The 23,671-nt window shown below is 35.2% G+C and overlaps 2 protein-coding genes across 3 annotated transcripts in view; both read left to right on the top strand.

The window, feature by feature from the left end:
- Positions 1–9,495, top strand: part of LOC136032912 (la-related protein 6-like) — a 43,262-nt gene extending 33,767 nt beyond the window's left edge. Inside the window, exons 4-6 of the mRNA XM_065713363.1 lie at positions 3,841–3,983; positions 5,270–5,615; positions 9,016–9,495. Coding sequence (XP_065569435.1) covers positions 3,841–3,983; positions 5,270–5,615; positions 9,016–9,296 — 770 coding nt within the window. The 3' untranslated portion in view covers positions 9,297–9,495. The remainder of the gene's footprint in view (positions 1–3,840; positions 3,984–5,269; positions 5,616–9,015) is intronic.
- Positions 1–23,671, top strand: part of LOC136032910 (enhancer of mRNA-decapping protein 4-like) — a 115,860-nt gene that overhangs the window by 3,067 nt on the left and 89,122 nt on the right. The gene's annotated exons all lie outside the window — the stretch shown is intronic.

Below are 23,671 nucleotides of genomic sequence, written 5' to 3'. Positions count from 1 at the left end.
AATATATACTAACAAATATAATATAATTTATTTTTTTAATTATAATTATATTTTTTAATTATTTTTTTTAATTTAACTATAATTTTTACAGATACAACTATTTCAAATCTGAAATATGGGAGCTAATTTTAACTTCTCAAGTTAGTTGTGTCGTGACTTGCTTTGTTTTGACACGTTCGGCCGGTTGTTGAACCATTAGGCGGATAATAAAAGTAGCTGTACCAAATGGTTTATTATTGTTCGTTTTACGATATGACGAGATAAAATTTTGAATTAGAAACTTTGCTTGAAATCAGGTTTAGTAGCTACTTTTCCCCGCTTTCTCCTTTGTTCCTCTGTCTCCATTAAGTTAATGTCAGTGTAATTTCAGACTAAAACTCAGGATTCCATTTCGCGTAGACAACGGGGACCACTAACAGATTATCTAAAAATTAGTTTATTATTCTAATTAGATATAATAAATACAGTTTGTGCTTTACTGAAAAAACAAACAAATGACCGTGGATTGTCGGATAAATCGACATATGCTGACATTTCAAACGCATTCTTTTCAGAATTTTGTTTTTTATGTTCCAATTATGTTGAACAAAATGGCTATTTAAAAGTTTTGATTGGATGTGTTTGGAGAAACGTTGGGCGAGGGAGGGGGGTCTGGCCCCCCTAATCACTTTCTACTAATAAAAAGGACACTGACCCTTTTAATTTCCAGTCGAATGAGCTATTTTCGAAGTTTTTACGACAACAAATGGCCATCTCAGAATTTCTATTGGATACACTTCGGGAAAATACGAGGTGTGGTGGGGGGGGTATCCATCTTCCTATCACTGAGTCTTAAAAAGTATACTAGAATTTCTGATTATGAATCCAATCAGCCCCCTCCGAAGCTAATACGATCACCCTTTCTATGTATACCTTAAATACCCTAAGGGCATAACTTACAACTTTTGCCCTGAGGGCTTAGGGGGGGGTGCCATCCTCAAAGACATAATTTCCGAACCGTTTAATTACGTTGCATAAAATGGATATCTCAAAATTGTTATTGGATGCATTTGGAGAAATAGTGGGTGTTGAAGGGGGGTTGGTTGCCTCCAATCAGTTTTTTTGACTATTAAAAAAGACACTGTCCCTTTAAATTTTCAATCGAATGAGCTGTTTCCAAAGTTTCTATGACAACAAATGGTCATCTCAAAATTAAAATCAGGTCATATTTCGGGAAAACACGAAATTGTGTGGGGGGGGGGTATCCACCCCCGACCACTGTGAATCTTAAAAAGAGCACTAGAATTTCTGATTACCAATCCAGTGTGTCCCCTCCAATGGTACTACGATCACCCTTTCTTCATATACCTTACATGCCCACAGGGCATAACTTACAACCCTTGCCCTGAGGACTTTGGGGGTGGGGGTGGTTGTCATCCTCAAAGACATAATTTCCGGACCTTTCAGTTATGTTGAACAAAATGGTTATCTAAAAATTTGGATTTAATGGTTTTGGGGAAATGGTGGGCATGTGAGTTTTGTTTGCCCCCTCCGAAGTTTATACGATCGTCCCTTCTATACATACCTTACATGCCCCCAGGGCACAATTTACAATCCTTGCCCTGAGGACTCTGGGGGTAGGGGTGGTTGTCATCCTCAAAGACATAGTTTCCGGACCTTTCAGTTATGTTGAACAAAATGGTTATCTAAAAATTTGGATTGAATGGTTTTGGGGAAATGGTGGGCATTTGAGTGAGGTTATTGCCCTCCAATCACTTTTGACTATTATAAAGGGCATTAGCCCTTACAATTTTCCATCGAATGAATTCTTTTTGAAGTTTCTACGACAACAAATGGCCATCTCAAAATTTCAATTAGATGTATTTCGGGAAGATACGAGGTGGGGGGGGTATCCACCCTTTCATCACTAAATCTCAAATAGGGCACTAAAAGCTCTTTGTAGCAATTTAACGAGCCCCGTTCAAAGTTTATGCGATCACCCTTTCTATATAAACCTTAAATGCCCCCAGGGCATAACTTACAACCCTTTCCCTGGAGACTGTGGGAAGGGTTGTCATCCTCAAAGACAAAATTTCCGAATCTTTCAACTATGTCGAACGAAATAGCTCAAAATTTTGATTGAATGTGTTTAGGGAAATGGTGGGCTTGGGAGGAGTTTAATTGCCCTCCAATCACTCTCGACTATTAAAAAGAGCCCTAGCCCTTCCAATTTCCAATCGAATGAGCCCTTTTCGAAGTTTCTACTATAACTCCTTCGATACAAATTGCCCTGGGGTAAACACAAAAAATAAAATAGATAAATAATACACTTTGCATACATCGCTCTTTACTTAGGCAGCGTTATTTCGCTGCCTATGATACATTTCATGAACAAAAATAGAGCGCAGACGAGTGCATACTCCAGTAAAATCATTTGATTTTCCAATAGTGTTGTATAATCCGTTCAAGTCAACTTTTTTTGGAGTTTTCACGAATGTTTATCCTCCTTCCCCCCTAAAAAATTAGTGCACACATACATGCGTTATATTGTTTAATTTCAAAAGCCTTACATGTATACTGATGGTCATGAGTTCATTTTCTGGCTTTGTAAGGCTTGTCCTAATAACTTCATTTCAATGTCAATTAATAGTTTGTTTATCTAACCATATTGCTGAACTCTTTCATAAGTGGTTTGATACTTAGTGGGCATTTTTTTTTTTTAATTTCTGGATGGATAATTTGGCTTTGAGTATTGCGGAAGTGATCAAATACAATTTTAGCTTTTCTGTTTTCGTTGCTTAATTCTATATGTAATTGTCCTGCCTTGAGTTTACTTCCGGTTACTCAACCATGAAACATGTCAATAGTCAATAATAGTTTCTATCTAAGTTAGTATTTAAGACCTCACTACATACAAACCTAAACCTATCTAAGCAAAAACCTTGGGTTTCAAACCTTTACCCTAGGTTCATGGAAGTATCTTTGCAGGTTGTCTGCATTTGTAAGTGTTTTTTGGGGGGCATTCTTGATTATAACCTAAAAATCAAGAATGAAGATTTCCTTGAAGATTTTCTCTTAAGGTGAGATTTTCCGCGGAAAAAATTCTCCCTGTTTAAAATTGCTGCGGTAGAAACTTTCCAGTGGAGGGGGAAGGGGCCCAGGAAAATTTTCCTCATTTGGGGTATTTCTGGTATTAATATAAAACGATCAGAAAAGAATTAAGATCAAGTTTTTTTCGAATGAGGCCATTATTGGCTCCATATCATATGATTGAATACTGCCTCAAGCAATGTCGTATCCAGGGGAGGGGATTTACAGTGTCCCCCCCCAAAAAAAAATTTTTGTCCGACTCGTAAAAATATGAACAAAATGCATATAAGCAAATTTTGATGCTTTTTTCTAGAGCTTTTTTTTTCCTCACAAAAAACCTAGTCAAAAAAGTCTTCATTTTTGGAATTATTTGATTCTTATACTATGACTTTTATGACGTCTGCTATGGCACCAGGTCGCAAAAAATGAATTCCTGTGCCTGATATGCCACTTCTCAACCCTTTACATTAGGTTTATCCTTAGAATGGTCTCTATAGACACTCCTTTTAAAGCAATCAGCAGACATGAGTCCTTTGGCAACTTGGTGGAAGGAGCTAAAGTGTATGGCTAAGCGACATATCGTTAAGTAATCGATGGGCGTGTGTATCTTGCTAAAACAAAATAATTGTAATGCCATCTACTGCATCGATAAAATATTGACTGTGCAGAGTTTTTAATATGCATTTTCTTTGGTATATGAGATAATACTAGTACTTTCATACTATTTTCTGGAGTTCTTTAACAAAGGTTATAATAAATGTCTCTTCTTAGGGACATCAATGCCAGCTGAAGTTCGTAGTGTCGCCGCACGAAACCCAGATATGACAAACAAAATTTGCGCGTTAATTGAATTTGAGTGCACTGAATCGGCAAAAAGCTGTTCAACTGACAATTATTTAACTGGCTTGATTAAGGTAATATTTTATGATTATTTTATCAGTATTAAAAAAAATACAAAACTAATATACACGCCATATCTACTTTATGACAAATTGGATTTAAAATTGAGGTACTTTTTTAGATACTATACAAGAGACGAGGGTTTAAATTTTGAACATAAGAATTTTTATTAGAATAATTTTTTAAAGACTCTTCTGGGGTAGTAAGTAATTTTTCTTGGGTGGGAAAGGGGAGATGGCTTGGAAAAATGAAAATACTTAAAGACTATTAATCTTATCTTGAGTGACTGGCTATAACTTTATACATGCTATTATATATCATTATAACTATAAATATGCTTTAATTTGCTCTGCAGATCAAATAAATGCAAATAGAAACTGCACCAAAGTAAGGGAGGGATTCTCCACTTGGTATAGGGTAGATTCGCATATGTGTAAGAAATAACTGCTAAAAATTAAACTAAAAAAAACAGGATGGGGGATTTACCGCTTTAGAATTGATAGGTACATATGAATGCTAGCAGTAGTTACTGTCCAAGTCTGCAGCAGTCCAAGTGCAGTCCAGGACTGTAGTAGCTGCAGTCCTCCACCATGGATCCTTCACCACATAAAACATATAGACTCAAAAACTTTTAAGTAATCATAGTTGCTAATTATGTAATGTACAAGATTATTAGTAAAAAAATTAAGCAGAGCTCAAAAGGTGAGTTAAATTAAGCCACTGGGTATCAAATCAAACAAAACATCGCAGTTTGGATTTTTGGCAAGGTCCTCTAAAGACTTTGCGAATTAGGTGTGTTGAATCTTCTATGTCTGCTTGGATTATTGCGTTTTAAGTCTTTTAGTATTCAATATTTACCAAAACCCTCGGGCGAGGGTTTATTTTTTTAATGAAAATACGAAAAAATATTTTTCAAAAATTAGGAAAAGGCGATTCTTCATTTATTTTTTATTGTTTTAATGAAAAAAAAAAAAAGTATCTTTCTGAATTTAGAGGGAGGGGCTAAAAGAATCTAGCGGAGGACAAAAAATCTAGAGGGTGGAATTGGCCTCTCCTCATAATTGGTGAGCTTGCCCTCTACCCTTGGTTTTAGCAGAGTGTGTAGTAACCTGAACTTGCTCTTGCTTTAAGTCCTGGTGTTGTCGATCATTTGGAATGAGACATGGGTCAGTGACGTTGCACAGCCAGCTTGGAAACATGAATGAATTATTCTCACAGACTCTTAATCTGATTATTTCTATTTATTCGCATTTCTGTTTATTGGAAATTTGATCCATGGCTAAATACTTTTGTTTTTTAGATTGTTGAGGTGGCAAAACGTGAACCGAGGAAAACAAATAAAAATGTTAAGAAAAGTCAGGAATCAAGTCCAAATGGCAGCCGACCAGAGTCTCCAAGTATTCAGGCTCTTCGTTCCGATTCACGCAATCGTATTGACAAGCGAAAACGTCGCAATGCTACCCACCTCCGTGCTGTATCTGACTTTTCCGGAAGTGGCTTTGACACGCCAAATATTAGCAGCTCAGATGCTGAAATCTCACCACACATGCAGAGAAGACAGCTGCACATTTGCAACAATTCATCTCAGAATTCCACGCCTTCTGGCTCTCCGTTTATGAAAAGAAGCAACTACTTCCGTAACAAAGGTAAATAGAGTTATTAGAAGTTACTAGAGTTATTTATTATTATTTATTAGGTAAATAGAGTTATTAGAAGGTGGTCATCAAGAGCCGAAACAGCACGGAATAAATATATATCTGGAAATGCAAAAAAAGGAAAATATATTAAAATCAGAATACAATTTTTTTTAAAAGGATTAGAATGTTATGGAACAAATTTTAAAAACGAGAATATTTTAGGGATAGGCCCAGATTAGATGAGGATCATCAGGATCATGATAAATAAATTTTTTTAAAGATAAATAAATATTATAATAAACAAATTTATGCAGAACAAACTAGACTATAGTAAAATATATGTGCAAAAGTAAATGGAGGTCCATATCAAACAGTTTCTGGTAACGAACTGTAAGTAAGGAGTGACATTCCTCAATTGTAACCGAAATTCTAAAAGACGGAGTTTTGATATCAATTGATTTATCAAAAGAATTGGCTTGTTATGCTGATTCCAAATACTTAAAATTAATCAAGGTTAGTTTTACCCATCAAAAGCTAAGCCCCTGAAAAAAATTTGCCTGATTTTAAAAAAAGGATGGAAACACCCCCTAAAAGTCTACTAATTTTAATAAAAAATTGTATTGTCAGATTCAGCGTATCCGAGAACTTGTTTGTAGATGTTTCAAGCTCCCATCTGCAAAAAATATGGAATTTACCAAAAGAAAGATTACAGATGCAATATTTTTTCTTCTTTTTTTTTCTTTCTTCCGAGAGGGATCACATATGAACAATAGTCCTAGAATTTTGAAAAAGGGTTTTAAACGTAAATTAAAAGTTATAGCTCCCTTTTTAAGTGACCAAAAATGTTGGAGGGCAACTAAACCCCCTTCCACATCCTTTTATCCTCAAAGTCGTCCGATCAAAATTTTGATAGTCATTTTGTCCAGCATAGCTGAAAGGTCCAATAACCATGTCCTTGAAGATAATATGATTCCCCTCAACCCCCTGGGGAAGGTTTCTAAGATATAAAATTTGCCTATTATTTGCATATAGTATTTGTTATTGGGAAGTATGCATACATTTTTCGGATGGAGGGGGAAATTTTCTGCTCGGGGGACTTTCCACGGAGATAATTTTTCATGAAGAAGAAAATTTCCGGGAGAGGAAATTTTACCTTGGGAATTTGCCTGAATTCCTATGCGAACTTGTTCTTGTTTTCTTACTTTCTCTTTGCTGACTATATTCTACATGTGGAGATGTGAAGGGGAATTGTCTGGGGGAAATTTTTACCGGGCTAGAGTTGTATACAGTATCTTTCCGTAGGAGAAGGGATTTTTTCACACGAGGAAATTCACCATGGGGTGTTTTTCACAGGATAAATTCTACAGAGGGAATTTTGTGCGGGAGTAACTTCCTACTAGAGGGCTGGGTATTTGCGGGAAAACTTTTCCTCGGAGGAGGGGATTTCCAGAATAATTTTAAAGACAACTTTTTCAAATGAAAGTATTTTCCAAATGAAAGTGCGCAAAAAAAATTTCACTCGTAACTTTCCGCATGAAATTTTTCGGGGGGAATTTTCAGCTAAAATGGAATTGTCTAGGAGGAATTTTTCTGGCGAGGGGCGGGGATTTCACATGGGAATAACTTCCCGTGGAGGGATTGTTTGTGGGGAGAAGGAATTTTCCATGGAGGGGGATCCAGATTTGCCGGCATTGTGCAAAAACGATCAGAAATTAAGTAAAAAAAATCAACAGGAAGTAAGTAGCAACATAAAAACATAAAACGAACAGAAATTATTAATTGCATGAGGGGGTGTCCCCTTCTGAATACCTTACTCTTTACGCTAAGGTATGATTTTTGTCTCTATTCTTTGAGAACGACTCATGAATCACAAGGGCCGTTTAATTAGAATAATAAGCTTTTTTTAAAAATTAAGAAGAACTTTAATGTAAAGAGCGAGGTATTGAGAAGGGGATATCCCTTCTCTTATAATTAATAATTTCTATTTGTTTTAAGTTTAGATGCTTCTCCTTACTTTCAGTTAAATAAAAACTTTTTTTTTACTTAATTTGATAAAAAGAAGCAACAACTTCTGTAACAAAGGTCTATAGGCGGTGACTCTTTTTTTCGTAGATTAGAAGGTGACTTTTAAGATTTCAAGAGATAGTAACAATATTCTGAAACTAATTCCCTAATTAGCTTTTGATTGAAGTTCCCCTTCCCACGCAGAAGATACGCTCTAAAATATTTTTAATATTCATAAAGCTTGACTTTGAAGACCGAGTCAAAAAATCGTGAAAGATAGGGAAAAATTACGGAAAAAGCTAAGATTAAAAGAAATGAAAAAGAAAAAGGGGAAAAAACGAAAAGCATAAACCATAAACGTAAAAACAACAAAAAATCAAGGCTCAAAACCAAGAAATTAAATAAAAGAAGAATCAAAACTGACAAACTAGAGCACAAAGACTAAATGTCAACAAGTAAGAAAAGAAGAACCAACGATGAGTAAAAAGACAAGGAAATGTCTTGTGGTTGTTATCTGATAAGATGATACGCGTCTTACGAAGTTTTACAAAAGTAATACTAAATCAGAATATACAACCGAATGTAACCTACTTGTTACCGTGTAATATAACTGTTATTCATAAAGTGGCTGTGAAATACCTGTTACTTTAGGGAATAAAACAGATTTAGAATATTGTAGAAAACTCAGAAAGCAAAGAAGCTGTTGGACGAGAATTATGACGATTTCTGTGACGATTTGACGATTTCAAATTCACACAAATTGGGCAAGTTATGTGAGTGTTTTGATAAACCTGATCAGGGTAATTTAAAAGGCGCACAGCAATGTTTTGAGCATTGGCTTGCAAAACACAAATTGTGTTTCTCTGTGTTTTATGGCTATTGTTAAGTACCATGTGCCTGTAAAAGGAAGATTTTGCTGACATTCAGTATACAGTAAAAAACAATTTTCAAAAGAAAAGGTCCAGGTCAAGCTATTTCTCTATTTTAGGTAACAAACGTAGCGCTTTTTGGGAAGAAGATGAAATTCGAATCATTTTAAGATTCAAACTAGATAAAGAAAAATAGGTTACACCAATCAGTCGTGATTCCTTTGTTATAGTTTTCGACAGATTAAGTCTAAATCCCGTGCCTCCTCCCCCCCCCCTCCCCCAAAAAAAGAAAAAAATAATAACGACTCTCTTGTATGATGGCATTTTGATTGTTCAGACCCTAACTTCGGACGATGTTTATATTAAACTAGAACATCTTGCAAACAAAGAAATATACGAGATCGATGAGTCTTTTAAATCATGCTTTTTCTTTCTGTTGATAGCAAACAAGACGGGGCTTTATCGTGAAACTTGCTTTGAATCTTCGCTGAGTCTTTTCGATCTTTCTTTTTTTAAATATCCGATTTATTTTTCAGACCAGAACCGTAGTCCGTTGGCATCCAGCCCAGAAGGTCCTCGTTACTTCCGTGGAGTTGCAAGTGAGACAAGCTCTCCCTCACGCAGTCCATGGATACAGCGTCGCATTAACGCAGCTGATGACTCATATGGTCGTCGTTCTCCACAGGCATTTAGTCTTTCCGTCCCTTCAAACGTTTTCAGATATCCCCTGGGTCCTGATGGTACAAAAGGTTTCCACGATGACGCTAGACGCGGTCGTTTCTCTCTGGGTGGAGAATGTGTGGTTACCAAAATGTGAAGTTTTTTTTGTTCTCGCTGTGATACTTTGTTTTCTTTGTATTTTTTCACAAGTTACCTAGCTCTTGCGAACGCCATATAGACTCCTCGACTATTATTTATTTATTTATTCACTGGTTGGTTGCAGCGTTTGCAAAGATAGATGGTATTGAAGCTTTTGTTTATTTATTAAATCAAATAAAATGTTAAATCAGACACAATAGTTGATTATAGTAGTATGATTCAAATATAATATTCATCGTAGTATATTCTTATTCATTTGTTCCACGGGTGTTCTTAAACAAAAGAAAAGAAGTCTATATTTTTTTAGAGCTAAAAAATAGTTTTAGAGCTCAAAAATAGTTTATTGCCGGGGCTTCCGTTTCAGCTTCCATTGCCTTCCCATTGGTAAAGCATTCTTAAATCTTATTTTCTATTATTACGAAGATCGTGATGCCCAGTATAACAGCTTGAACAAATAATAGTCCCACAAGTACCCTCTTCTCCTGGTATGAATTGTCATAGAGACGCTTTCCTATAGTCTCCGAATTAGATTCTGGACCCTGGAGCTGGGTTCAAACTCTGGATCCAGAATTACCAAACAGAGAACAATGCTACTGCACCACTAGAGGACAGTACCCTTGCATATAGAAGTACTATTTAGCTATCCGTATTACTTTATTGATTTTCAGCACATCCAAAATATGTAAACTGTGTTCATGGTTTTAGATGCCATTAAATGTCTAGAATAGTGAAATTCGGAAGCTGTTGTCTTAATATTTAGATCCATAGAGGTTTGACCCGGGTATCAAAGTACCGATTCTAGTTTTTCCGTCTCGAGTGGTTTTGAAATTGCGATAATTCTTCCGAACTTTGATAAAAAAAAAACGGAAATAATGTTAGGCTGACTATGTCTAAAATATAACTGTTCAGTGATAAACAAATTAATACATTTATTTCAATACAATTCAGTTCAATTAAAGTCCAATATTGGCTGGAATTTACAAGTGATATCTAGATAAGTGTCACAACGATTTAGGATTTCTCTTGGAAGGACGGCCAAATCGAGAATTTTTGAAAAGAATAGAATAGTTTTATTTATATAAGCAATCATAGTTTAGAATGCAATTCCAACTAAATGGCGCTAGTACTTACAACGATAAAAAAAACAAAAAAAAAATAGCACGAGACTATAACTTATTAAGCGCTGACATGTAAAAAAGAACTAACGAATTAGCGAAACGGTTTCTTCTTGAAGTAGGCAATTCTAGTCTCACTTTGTTAGCTGACCTTGTGTTTATTTTATTCCTCATAATTGGTGGTGGTATCTCTTATGTTTTTCACTGCTAAGAAGAAATTGGCCGAATTTGCAAATGAAACCCAAACGACGTTCGTGAAGGGACGGTAGTTGTAGGACAGCTAATGCCGATTCATAGCTTACATATGCGTCTGAAAGAACAACTTTAAATGCTATTTTTTGTACCGACTCAAGTTGATCGCTTAGGTAACTTCTGGTGTTGACTTGACTTGTTTACTATATAATGATATTGACTCCTGATACAGGGCAAGCATACTCGAGAATTGGTCAGAAGTATGTAAGATAAGCCATCTTAAGTTGGTATATAATCGGTTATACTGCCCTGGAACTTTTTCAAGGCGAGTGTCATTTAAGCTTTACCAATAACAGTTTGTATTTAGATCAGTGTTTTTTATTTGTCATAGGATAACATACCAAAACAATGCCTTTAGTCTGAAGAATAAGAGTGATACTACTCGTCCTCCCTCCCGAACAATTAAACAGCTTGTGTGATTTGCGTTTGACCGAAAAGAATGTTTTTTCTACATGTGGTTCTTATGTTTAAAAAATTAAGTAAAATAAAATGACTGGAGATTATAAAAATAAATAATTTAAGAATAGTGGAAAAAACTATTGAGGGTAGACTGATTGTTTACTATATGATGATATCGACTCCTGAAAATCTTCGCTGTTCTGATTTTTCCGACTCTCATAGAAACGAACGAAGCGGGATCTATTTATTACAAATTATATTACAAATATTTTCTTTTTTACTTGTTACAACATTGAAAATGAAATGAAAATTGCCGTGAAACCAGACCAATACTTACCAGTGGGACCATTAGGCCCTGTGTCTTTCACTATTCCCGAAGTTTTGGGGATTTCCCCAAAAATCTTGCAAAACGTTTGCAAAACGAGCTGCAAAAACGTTTGGGCCTAGAACTGTCAAAGCTTTAAATCTGGCCCCGAGTGAAACAAAATCTTGAGCTGGTGTACTTTCAGCAATTTATGTCATTATTTATCAAACATTTAGTTTAATTTTATTAGTTCTTAACGAGACTGTTGATTTATTTCGGAATATAAATTGTTTTGAAACGGAAAATTTTGAAAAACATAAAACTTTGGCAAACAAAAACGAACAAAAATCAATTAAAAGAAGATCTTTCCGGAAAAGAAGTTTTTTTTTTAAAGTAAAGGCGACATTAAACTTAAGATCGATAGAAACCTACAATAGCTCAAACTCAAAATTTTGAAAAACATAAAACTTTGGCAAACAAAAACGAACAAAAATCAATTAAAAGAAGATCTTTCCGGAAAAGAAGTTTTTTTTTAAAGTAAAGGTGACATTAAACTTAAGACGATAGAAACCTACAATAGCTCAAACTCAAAATTTTGAAAAACATAAAACTTTGGCAAACAAAAACGAACAAAAATCAATTAAAAGAAGATCTTTCCGGAAAAGAAGTTTTTTTTTAAAGTAAAGGCGACATTAAACTTAAGATCGATAGAAACGGAACCTACAATAGCTCAAACTCAAAATGACCGGAAATTACTATCTAAAAATAGATATTATATAGGTATATATGCAGAATAGATATTGTGATAGATATTATATACAAAAATTATATAAATAATCATAGCAAAAAAACATACAACAGGTACTATTATAAAGGAATAAATAAATTTTAAAAAGAGTAAAGCTTAGAATGAATATGCAACTCGAGCTTAAAACGAAAAAAAATACTTTGCTATTGACGTATAAATGTAACCCAAAACGAACAATAATTGAACATACAATCATAGCAAACAAACATACAATAGCTACTAATATAATTACTTATAGTACTTATAGTATAATACTATCTACTAATATAGTATAATACTTATATAGTACTAGCTGTTGGGGTGGCGCTTCGCGCCACCCCAACACCTAGTTGGTGGGGGCGCTTCGCGCCCCCCCCAAGCCCCCCCGCGCGCGTAAGTCGTTACGCGCCATAATAGTTACGCGCCATTGTAGTTGTGTCCCTATGTCCCACCTGTGAATATAGATATATATATATATATATGGTTTTAACTACGTAAAACTTGCGAATATACAACATTCTTTGCTGTCCCATTGTCTTTGCATATAAATAGATTGTCAGGTTATCCCCCTGTTTCCCCCGGTGTCCCCGTTGTAGTTGTGTCCCTGTGTCCCGGTCGTCATTTATATTCCCTGTGTCCCGCGTCCCGGTCATCATTTGTATCCCGGTGTCCCGGTCTGTATATACATTCGTTTTTTAGTTTTGTTTTTCTCCTTTATTTTTTTCCTTTTTTTTTTCTTTTTTAGCTTATTTAGATTTTTAGATTTTTTAGTTTTTTTTATTAGTTTTTAGTTTTTATTTCTTTTTAGTTTTTTTGTCCCGGTCGTCATTTATATCCCCCTGTTTCCCCCGGTGTCCCCGTTGTAGTTGTGTCCCTGTGTCCCGGTCGTTATTTATATTCCCTGTGTCCCGGTCGTCATTTGTATCCCGGTGTACCGGTCTGTATATACATTCGTTTTTTAGTTTTGTTTTTCTCCTTTATTTTTTTCCTTTTTTTTTCTTTTTTAGTTTATTTAGATTTTTAGATTTTTTAGTTTTTTTATTAGTTTTTAGTTTTTTTTTCTTTTTAGTTTTTTTGTAGTTTTTACCTTCTTTTTAGTTTTGTTAATTTTTTTTTTTTACTTGTGTCCTGGTCGTCATTTATACTCCCTGTGTCCCGGTGCTTTGTTGATTGCTAATCGAACATTCCTTTTGTCCTGGTCGCTTTCTCTTTGAGTGTCGTCATTTATTTTTTTCTTTTTTAGTTCTTTTAGTTTTTACCTTTTTTAGTTTTTTTTTAGTTTTTAGTTTTTTTAGTTTTTTACCTTTTTTTAGTTTTTTTAGTTTTTTAGCTTTTTTATTTTTTTTATTAGTTTTTAGTTTTTTTGTAGTTTTTGCCTTTTTTTTTAGTTTTTTGTCCTGGTCGCTTTCTCTTTGAGTGTCGTCATTTATTAGTTTTTTCCTTTTTTTTATTAGTTTTTTATTGGTTTTTACCTTTATTTTAGCTTATTTTTCAGTTTTTTCCTTTTTTTTAGTTTTTTTTTATTTTTTATTTTTTTTAGTTTTTTACCTTTTTTTAGTTTTTTTAGTTTTTTTAGTTTTTTAGCTTTTTTACTTTTTTTATTAGTTTTTAGTTTTTTTTTGTAGTTTTTGCCTTTTTTTAGTTTTTTCAGTTTTTTTTTTAGTTTTTTATTGGTTTTTACCTTTATAGTTTTTTTAGTTTTTTAGCTTTTTTATTTTTTTTATTAGTTTTTAGTTTTTATTTTGTAGTTTTTGCCTTTTTTTAGTTTTTTCAGTTTTGACGTCACCTAATCCAGTTTTTTCAGGTGACGTCACCTGACACATCCATCCACACATCCATCCACACATCCACAGACAGACAACTTATTTTTATATATATAGAAGATTGCATAATACTTATACAGTATAGTATAACGCTATATAGTATAATACTTATAATATAATTACTAAATAGTAATTAATATAGTTACTAATATAAATGAATAAATAAATCTTAAAACGAGTGAAACCTGAATTGAATATGCAAATTAAGCTTGCAACGATCAAAATGACTATAAACTTGAGTTTGAGTTTTGTCTCCTCTCATTATTAAAGTTTAAAACCTACTGGGTCAGGGGCACTGCTGTCCAAAAAGTATCCCTTCGAGGAACAGGATAAAGGGAGGATTCCTTTACCGTTTTTTAGTTGTATTTTTCAGTTTTTTCCTTTTTTTCTTTTTTTTTCTTTTTCAGTTTTTAGTTTTTTTTATTAGTATTTAGTTTTTTTTTCTTTTTAGTTTTTTTTTGTAGTTTTTACCTTTTTTTTAGTTTTTTTTTTTCTTTTTTAGTTTTTAGTTTTCTACCTTTTTTTAGTTTTTTTTTAGCCTATTTAGTTTTTTTGTATTTTCTTTTTAGTTTTTACCTTTTTTAGTTTTTTTCTTCTTTTGTATTAATGCTAAAGCCAAGGTTCGAACCTGGAACATAACGCTTTACCAACTCAGCTACTTCGGCTTGAATACATTCGTTTTTGAATTGGTATATGATGAAATAATTCATACGTCATATGCGGACAGACAGACAGACACACAAACAAACAAACAACTTATTTATTTATATATATATATATATATATATATATATATATATATATATATATATATATATATATATATATATATATATATATATATATATATATATATATATATATATATATATATATATATATATATATATATACTAGCTGTTGGGGTGGCGCTTCGCGCCACCCCAACACCTAGTTGGTGGGGGCGCTTCGTGCCCCCCCAAGCCCCCCCCCGCGCGCGTAAGTCGTTACGTGCCATATTAGTTACGCGCCATTGTAGTTGTGTCCCTGTGTCCCACCTGTGAATATAGATTATATATATTTTTAACTACGTAAAACTTGCGAATATACAACATTCTTTGCTGTCCCATTGTCTGTGCATATAAATAGATTGTCAGGTTTACCGACTCTTGAACATGCAACTTATAATTGTCCATGGGAAAAACAATCTGTATTCAGATCTATACCTCATTATTCTAATGATTGCCCTTGAGCTTTGTTGATGGTGATTGCTAATCGAACATTCCCTGTGTCCCCGTCGTCATTTATATATCCCCCTGTGCCCCCCGGCGTCCCCGTTGTTGTTGTTTCCCTGTGTCCCGGTCGTCTTTTTTCTCCCGGTGTCCCAGTCTGTAATTTCTCTTTGAGTGTCGCGGTCGTCATTTATATTCCCTGTGTCCCGGTGTCGCGGTCGTCATTTTTGTCCCGGTCGTCATTTGTGTTCCGGTCTGTAATTGCTCTTTGAGTGTCCTGGTCGTCATTCATATTCCCTGTGTCCCGGTCGTCATTTGTGTCCCGGTGCTTCGTTGATGGTGATTGCTAATCGAACATTCCTTGTGTCCCGGCCGCTTTCTCTTTGAGTGTCCCGGTCGATATAAATGACGACGGGGACACAGGGAATGTTCGATTAGCAATCACCATCAACAAAGCTCAAGGGCAATCATTAGAATAATGAGGTATAGATCTGAATACGGATTGTTTTTCCCATGGACAATTTTATGTTGCATGTTGAAGAGTCGGTAAACCTGGCAATCTATTTATATGCACAGACAATGGGACATCGAAGAATGTTGTATATTCGCAAGTTTTACGTAGTTAAAAATATGTATATATCTATAACGAAAAGAGAAATCTTTTCTCTTTTATCTATATTCACAGGTGGGACACAACTACAATGGCGCGTAACTAATATGGCGCGTAACGACTTACGCGCGCGGGGGGGCTTGGGGGGGCGAAGCGCCCCCACCAACTAGGTGTTGGGGTGGCGCGAAGCGCCACCCCAACTGATAGTATATATATATATATATGTATATATATATATATATATATATATATATATATATATATATATATATATATATATATATATATATATATATATATATATATATATCTATATATATAAAAATAAGTTGTCTGTCTGTGGATGTGTGGATGGATGTGTGGATGGATGTGTCAGGTGACGTCACCTGAAAAAACTGGATTAGGTGACGTCAAAACTGAAAAAACTAAAAAAAGGCAAAAACTACAAAAAAAACTAAAAACTAATAAAAAAAATAAAAAAGCTAAAAAACTAAAAAAACTATAAAGGTAAAAACCAATAAAAAACTAAAAAAAAAACTGAAAAAACTAAAAAAAGGCAAAAACTACAAAAAAAAACTAAAAACTAATAAAAAAAGTAAAAAAGCTAAAAAACTAAAAAAACTAAAAAAACTAAAAAAAGGTAAAAAACTAAAAAAAATAAAAAATAAAAAAAAACTAAAAAAAAGGAAAAAACTGAAAAATAAGCTAAAATAAAGGTAAAAACCAATAAAAAACTAAAAAAAAAAAGGAAAAAACTAATAAATGACGACACTCAAAGAGAAAGCGACCAGGACAAAAAACTAAAAAAAAAGGCAAAAACTACAAAAAAACTAAAAACTAATAAAAAAAATAAAAAAGCTAAAAAACTAAAAAAACTAAAAAAAGGTAAAAAACTAAAAAAACTAAAAACTAAAAAAAAACTAAAAAAGGTAAAAACTAAAAGAACTAAAAAAGAAAAAAATAAATGACGACACTCAAAGAGAAAGCGACCAGGACAAAAGGAATGTTCGATTAGCAATCAACAAAGCACCGGGACACAGGGAGTATAAATGACGACCAGGACACAAGTAAAAAAAAAAATTAACAAAACTAAAAAGAAGGTAAAAACTACAAAAAAACTAAAAAGAAAAAAAAAACTAAAAACTAATAAAAAAACTAAAAAATCTAAAAATCTAAATAAACTAAAAAAGAAAAAAAAAGGAAAAAAATAAAGGAGAAAAACAAAACTAAAAAACGAATGTATATACAGACCGGTACACCGGGATACAAATGACGACCGGGACACAGGGAATATAAATAACGACCGGGACACAGGGACACAACTACAACGGGGACACCGGGGGAAACAGGGGGATATAAATGACGACCGGGACAAAAAAACTAAAAAGAAATAAAAACTAAAAACTAATAAAAAAAACTAAAAAATCTAAAAATCTAAATAAGCTAAAAAAGAAAAAAAAAGGAAAAAAATAAAGGAGAAAAACAAAACTAAAAAACGAATGTATATACAGACCGGGACACCGGGATACAAATGATGACCGGGACCCGGGACACAGGGAATATAAATGACGACCGGGACACAGGGACACAACTACAACGGGGACACCGGGGGAAACAGGGGGATAACCTGACAATCTATTTATATGCAAAGACAATGGGACAGCAAAGAATGTTGTATATTCGCAAGTTTTACGTAGTTAAAACCATATATATATATATATATCTATATTCACAGGTGGGACATAGGGACACAACTACAATGGCGCGTAACGACTTACGCGCGCGGGGGGGCTTGGGGGGGGCGCGAAGCGCCCCCACCAACTAGGTGTTGGGGTGGCGCAGCAATGCATGGTTGTACCCAGCTTGTGCTGGCATTACAAAAAGTAGTCGCCTAAAAAACCCTAAATGGTTATGCTTACAATGCCGATCAACAATGGTCATAAATGACGAGATTATTACCAACGATAACCAACCTGAAGTGATCCAACCACCCGAGGTTAAAAAATCCCACCTTATTTCTATTGAAGAAAATTCAACTAATTCCAATGATAAACAACTGGAAGTGATCGTTCCAATTGGTATTGTTAATTCCCCATCCATACCTGGTGTTTCGTCGATTGATTCTGCAAAAATTACCACCTACCATCAACCCGAAATTACTCCACAAATTTCTTGCTCCCGTAAACATGAATTGACGTGCAATGCAAAAAAGGCTAGTGTGTTTGAGCCCCATACCTGTGAAGATTGCCTTAAAAAAGATGCAGAAATCGTCAATCTCAAGAAACGGATTATTAATCTCGAATTTCTTTATGATAGCTTGTCTGATCTTTACGAGCGCCAGAATAGTGATCTCTTCAAGGACAAAGAAATCAAATTGTTAAAAGTCGGTTTTCAGCTCGCAATTGTTGAGCTATACATACTTTAAATTCCCCTACACCTCCCAGAATTCCTCATTTAGCTGATACTTCCGCAAATATTCATTACCAAAATTCTTCGGTTCATCAAGCAAGTGCTAGTGTACTTCCTTCGTCAGAATTTTCTCAAGGGATTAAAAAGGTTACGCAAACTAATCATACTGACCTCGCTTCAACCGAAGATAATTTATTATTGAAATCCAGTGTTAACGACACATCTTTAAAAAGTGATAATGCAGTTGAACTGACAAGCAGAAATTCTTACACAATGCAATCAAATATTCAAAAAAATGAGCTTAATGATTTTACGCGTAATAAACCTAATGTGTGTTTTAACTTCTTAGATAGTAGATGTATTTCTCGTAATTGTAAATATCTACACATTTGTAAATTTTATGTTTTTAGCCGTTGTACAAATAATCTGTGTAAATACCCCCATGTTGATATTTGTAAAAAGTTTTCAAGTGGAAGGTGCTTTGGCTGTTTTCCCAGTTTATTTCACCCAGTTTATTAAACTCAGACCCGAAACCCACCCTCTGGGTAAGAAAGGGGGTGGAATTCTTTTCTTTGTCCGTAATGATTTTTATCCTTCAGTAATATTAGTTCCTTGTCTTACTCCCTTTGATGAAATTTTGTGGGTTTGTGTTCGACCTAAGGTCTTACCACGTCCTTTCAATTTGATTGTCCTGTGTTGTTTTTACTACTCTCCTGAGCAGAGAGCGGCTGAAAAAATTAATTTTATTGAAAAATTGCATGGCAGTGCTGACTATGTACTATCTAAACACTCAAATGCTGGAATTTTCCTCTTAGGTGATGCAAATGAATTAAAACTTGAGTTTACATGTAATACTTTTAGTCTAAAACAAATTGTAAAAGTCCCTACTACCAAAGGCAATTCTACTCTTGATTTAATATGCACCAATATGTCAAATTTCTACAGACCCGTCACCATTCTTACCCCTCTCGGAGGTAGTTACCACTTTAGCCTACTCCTATCTCCACTAGCTACAGTTAAACATTCCTTTACTATTACTGAAACCGTCTTTAGACCTCTAATTGACTCAGGACTCTACAATTTCGGCTCTTGGATCACTAGTGAAAATTGGTCACCTGTGTACCAAACAAATAATGTCGACTTCAAGGCTTTGTCCCTCCAAAATTTATTGAAGAGTAATTATGAAGCCCATTTTCCGGTGAAAAAAAAATATGCTCTACCGATAAACCTTACATTACTGCAACTTTTAAAAAACTAATAAGGAAAAAAATCAATTTGTTCAAGCAGGGACATATCACACAGGCTAATGATCAAAGAAAGTTCCTGAAGAGAAAATTGAGAAAGGCAGCTTCTCTGAGTATTACAATAGCAATGTTAAGGATTTGTATTCTAACAAACCCAAAGAATGGTACAGGAAAATTAAAGAGATTTGCGGAAAAAAACCCTGTTGAAGTTAATTTTCATCTCCCTGAGCCCCCTTACAAGATAGCCAACAATTTGAACCTGCATCTTGCGTCCATAGTACAAAGTCTCCCCTTTTCACTGGCTCAGGTCAAACTATTCCTCCCTCCACCTCTTTCCCCCAAATTTCTCCCTCTGATGTTATAAATAAAATCCGAAAGCTCAAAAAATCAAGTACTTGCCCATTAGACATCCCAATTGACTTGATTAAAGCCTTTTCAGGCACAATTGCTGGACCTTTATCCGATATTTTTAACCAAATTACAAAATCTGGTATATTCCCAAATTGCTGGAAACTAGGTTTTATAACACCCATCCGAAAGAAATCTCCCAGTCTGACTATAACCAACATGCGTTCTATTACACTCACTCCAGTTTTTTCTAAGCTTTACGAAGGGTTCCTTTGTGACTGGATTAAAATTAAAATTATACCACGCATTGACATCCGACAGTTTGGTAATTTAAGAAAAACCTCCACCACCCATTACCTTTTACACTTGATTCACACGATCCTAAGTGAACTAGAGAAACCAAATGTTTGGCTAAACCTGGTTTGGCTAAACCTGGATTTCCAAAAAGCGTTTGACTTGGTTGACCACACTATCCTAATTCGTTTACTACATGACAACTTTGAAATTGACCCACTTTTAGTAAATATTGTTATACCGTTCCTTTCAGACAGATCACAAGTTGTAAAATACAAAAATACCTTCTCTAACCCCCTCCCTAGGTACTGTGGACCACTATTATTCTTGTCATGATTAACGAAATTGGCAAGGAATTCCCCCAAAGATGGAAATATGTGGATGACTTGTCGATCCTTGAAGTATGTCATAGGAATATTAAAAGTGACCCCGTTGAAATCCTAACCCAATGTTCGGATGAATCTAAGAATCTAAATATGACAGTAAGTCCCACTAAATCACAGATAATGACGATCAACTTCTTGAAATCTACTCTTGCTTTTTGCGACCCGATCCCAAGCGAAATGCTAGTGCAACATGTTAAGCTTCTTGGTGTCACAATTTCTAATGATCTTAAGTGGAACACACATGTTTCCAACATTGTTAAACAAGCAAATGTTTCACTATCCATTTTTAAGCTGCTAAACAAATTTAATTGTCCTAAGATACATTCCCTCCGTGTTTACTTATCCTTTATCAGGCTGTTATTGGAATATGCATGTCCGGTCTGGCATTCGCAACTTTCAAATGAACTTAGTGACAAAATCGAATCGGTGCTCAGGATCATTTACAAAGAAGGCGAAATTCCATATTCATTCCTCCTCAAAGCTGCACGCATTACCACCTTAAAGAAAGGAGGGAAAAAATGTGCCTGCTCTTCGCTAAATCAGTCATTTCTAATCCCCGTACTGAGGACTTACTCCCTGATTTTCACAATCCCATTAGACTCCGACTCCCCCGGTCAGCCTCCTTAGCAATCCCAACTTACTCTCCTTTCCATGCTGCTACAGAAAGGTTTCGTAAAGGTTTTATACCCTTTATTCTGGAACACCTTAATAATAATTCGTAATTATGTACGTGCCAAATTCCCCTTTTCCTCTATTGCCATTTTGATTCTTTTTTGATTTATTGCAATGTTTTTGTAATTTAATTGTTAAATTTACTGATTTGCCCTTTATCTTTGATGATTTTGCTTTTTTAATTCCTTTTAATTTTTAGTGTTTGACTTAATGTACTGTTTTGAATTTTTTTTCTTAGCTTTTACTGACATATAAAGCGAATTCGGCTCTATAGAGCTTGTGATTGTCTTTTGAAAATAAATATTATCTTATCTTATCTTATCCTATAATGTCACCAAAAAGGGAACACCATGAGGAAACACCAGAGCAACACAAAACCAGGCCTGCGGCTCAAAGAGAAAGGACCAGATTAGGAATGTCCAATTTACGTCAACAAAGGTTTGTCGAAGAGCCACCAGAGCAAGGCAAAACCAGGCTTGCAGCTGACAGAGATAGTAAAAAAAGAAGGCGTGTCGAGGAATCACCAGAGCAACGCGAAACCAGGCTTGCAGATGACAGAGACAGTAAAAAAAGAAAGCTTGTTGAGGAATCACCAGAGCAGTGCAAAACCAGGCTTGCGGCTTTACGTCAATGTAGGCGTGTCGAGGAACCACCAGAGCACGCGAAACCAGGCTTGCAGCTGACAGAGATGGTAGAAAAAGAAGGCATGTCGAGGAATCACCAGAGCAACGCAAAAGCAGGCTTGCGGCTGACAGAGTTAGTGAAAAAAAAGAAGGTTTGTCGATGTATTACAAAAGCAACGCGTGTATAATCGCTGACTTGTGCTCGTATCCGACAGGCCCCGGAAGCTCTATGAACCGGCATCTCAGCACTGTGCACCCTTCTCATGTCGAGAAGCAAATTGAGTTTTTCAAGCGTAAACAAAAAACATTCGCTAGTAACTGTTTGGAAATTGTAAAAGCGGCGTCAGTTTCTTCCAAGGTTCTCCAGGCTTCATACGCTGTTTCCTAATTAGTTGCAAAAACAGAACAAATTCGCACACAGTTGCCAAAAATCTGATATTACCAGCCCCTAATGAAAGTTAGTGAAATAATGTTTGATACGAAAACACCTACTGCCCTCAAATCTATACCCTTGTCGAGCAATACTGTTTCTATAAGGATAAAAGATAATAATAATAATAATAATAATAATAATTTATTCCAGAAAAAGCCCGTGGGCCATAGGAAATTTATATAACAAAAAACAAACAACAAATTAACTAAAATAAATTAATATTATTTAAAGAAAACGCTCCCGATGTGCCGCTGCAATCCTGACAAATCTTGCTATCCTTTTAATACTCAGGAAATTTGTCTCTTTCATTCTATCTACCATCCATATCTCATGGATATTGCAAGTGATATTGTCATGAAGGTTGTAGAGCAAATAAAGGTGACAAAGATGTTTGCTTCGCAGCTTGATGAAAGCACGGATGTGTCAGGTGAAGCCCAGATGATCGTTTTTGTCCGATATTAAGATCATTCTGACGTAAGAGAAAAAACATTCTAAGTTGTCAAAACCTACAGTCGAGAAATACAGGAGAAGAACTATTAGAGGTGCTTGACCGATTCTTTTTAGAAAGGGGCATCATTGCAGTGATGAGGCTGCCACCCTAACAGCGAAAAATAATGGGCTCATGGCCTGGATAAGGAAGAAAAATCACAATGCGAAGTGGTTGCCCTGTATCATTCACAGGCAAACTCTTGCATCGAAAATTATGAACGCATAATTGCACAAGACCCTCAATGAGGCTGTAAAAGTGATCAACTTAATCAAAGCTCGACCACTGAACTCAAGACTGCTCAAGCTGCTGTGCGAAGAGATGGGTTCAGAACATCAACATTTACTTCTTCACACGGAGGTTCACTGGTTGTCTTGTGGGAAAATTTTAAGCAGACTTTTTGAGCCCCGACAAGAAGTTCATATGTTCCTTCTGGATCAAAAGTCTGCGTTCAGTTCACTGTTGGAAAACCAGGACTGGGTCTGTAGGCTTGCCTATCTTGCAGATATTTTAGATAAACTGAATGACCTGAATCTATCAATGTAAGGTTTCTGGACAGACAAACTATCTTTGGACTGGAAGGTTTGTGTGCTCTCTTCAAGAAATTGGAGTACTGGCTCAAAAAGGCTCAAAGAAACAGCGTTAGTGTCTTCCCGACCCTTCACAAGTTTGTTGACGATAGTGAAATCGACAACTTCGCTGCAATCTGTGTTTGTATTTGGGAGCATCTGACGAAGCTGCGAGATGAACTTGTGTCATATTTCCCATCGATGATGGCCTAAGATAGTCAGGATTGGATCCGAAATCAATGTAAGGTTTCTGGACAGACAAACTATCTTTGGACTGGAAGGTTTGTGTGCTCTCTTCAAGAAATTGGAGTTCTGGCTCAAAAAGGCTCAAAGAAACAGCGTTAGTGTCTTCCCGACCCTTGACAAGTTTGTTGACGATAGTGAAATCGACAACTTCGCTGCAATCT

The sequence above is a fragment of the Artemia franciscana genome, chromosome 11, assembly GCF_032884065.1.
Source record: "Artemia franciscana chromosome 11, ASM3288406v1, whole genome shotgun sequence".
Taxonomy (NCBI): Eukaryota; Metazoa; Arthropoda; class Branchiopoda; order Anostraca; family Artemiidae; genus Artemia; species Artemia franciscana.
This window is presented reverse-complemented; position numbering and strand designations above follow the sequence as displayed.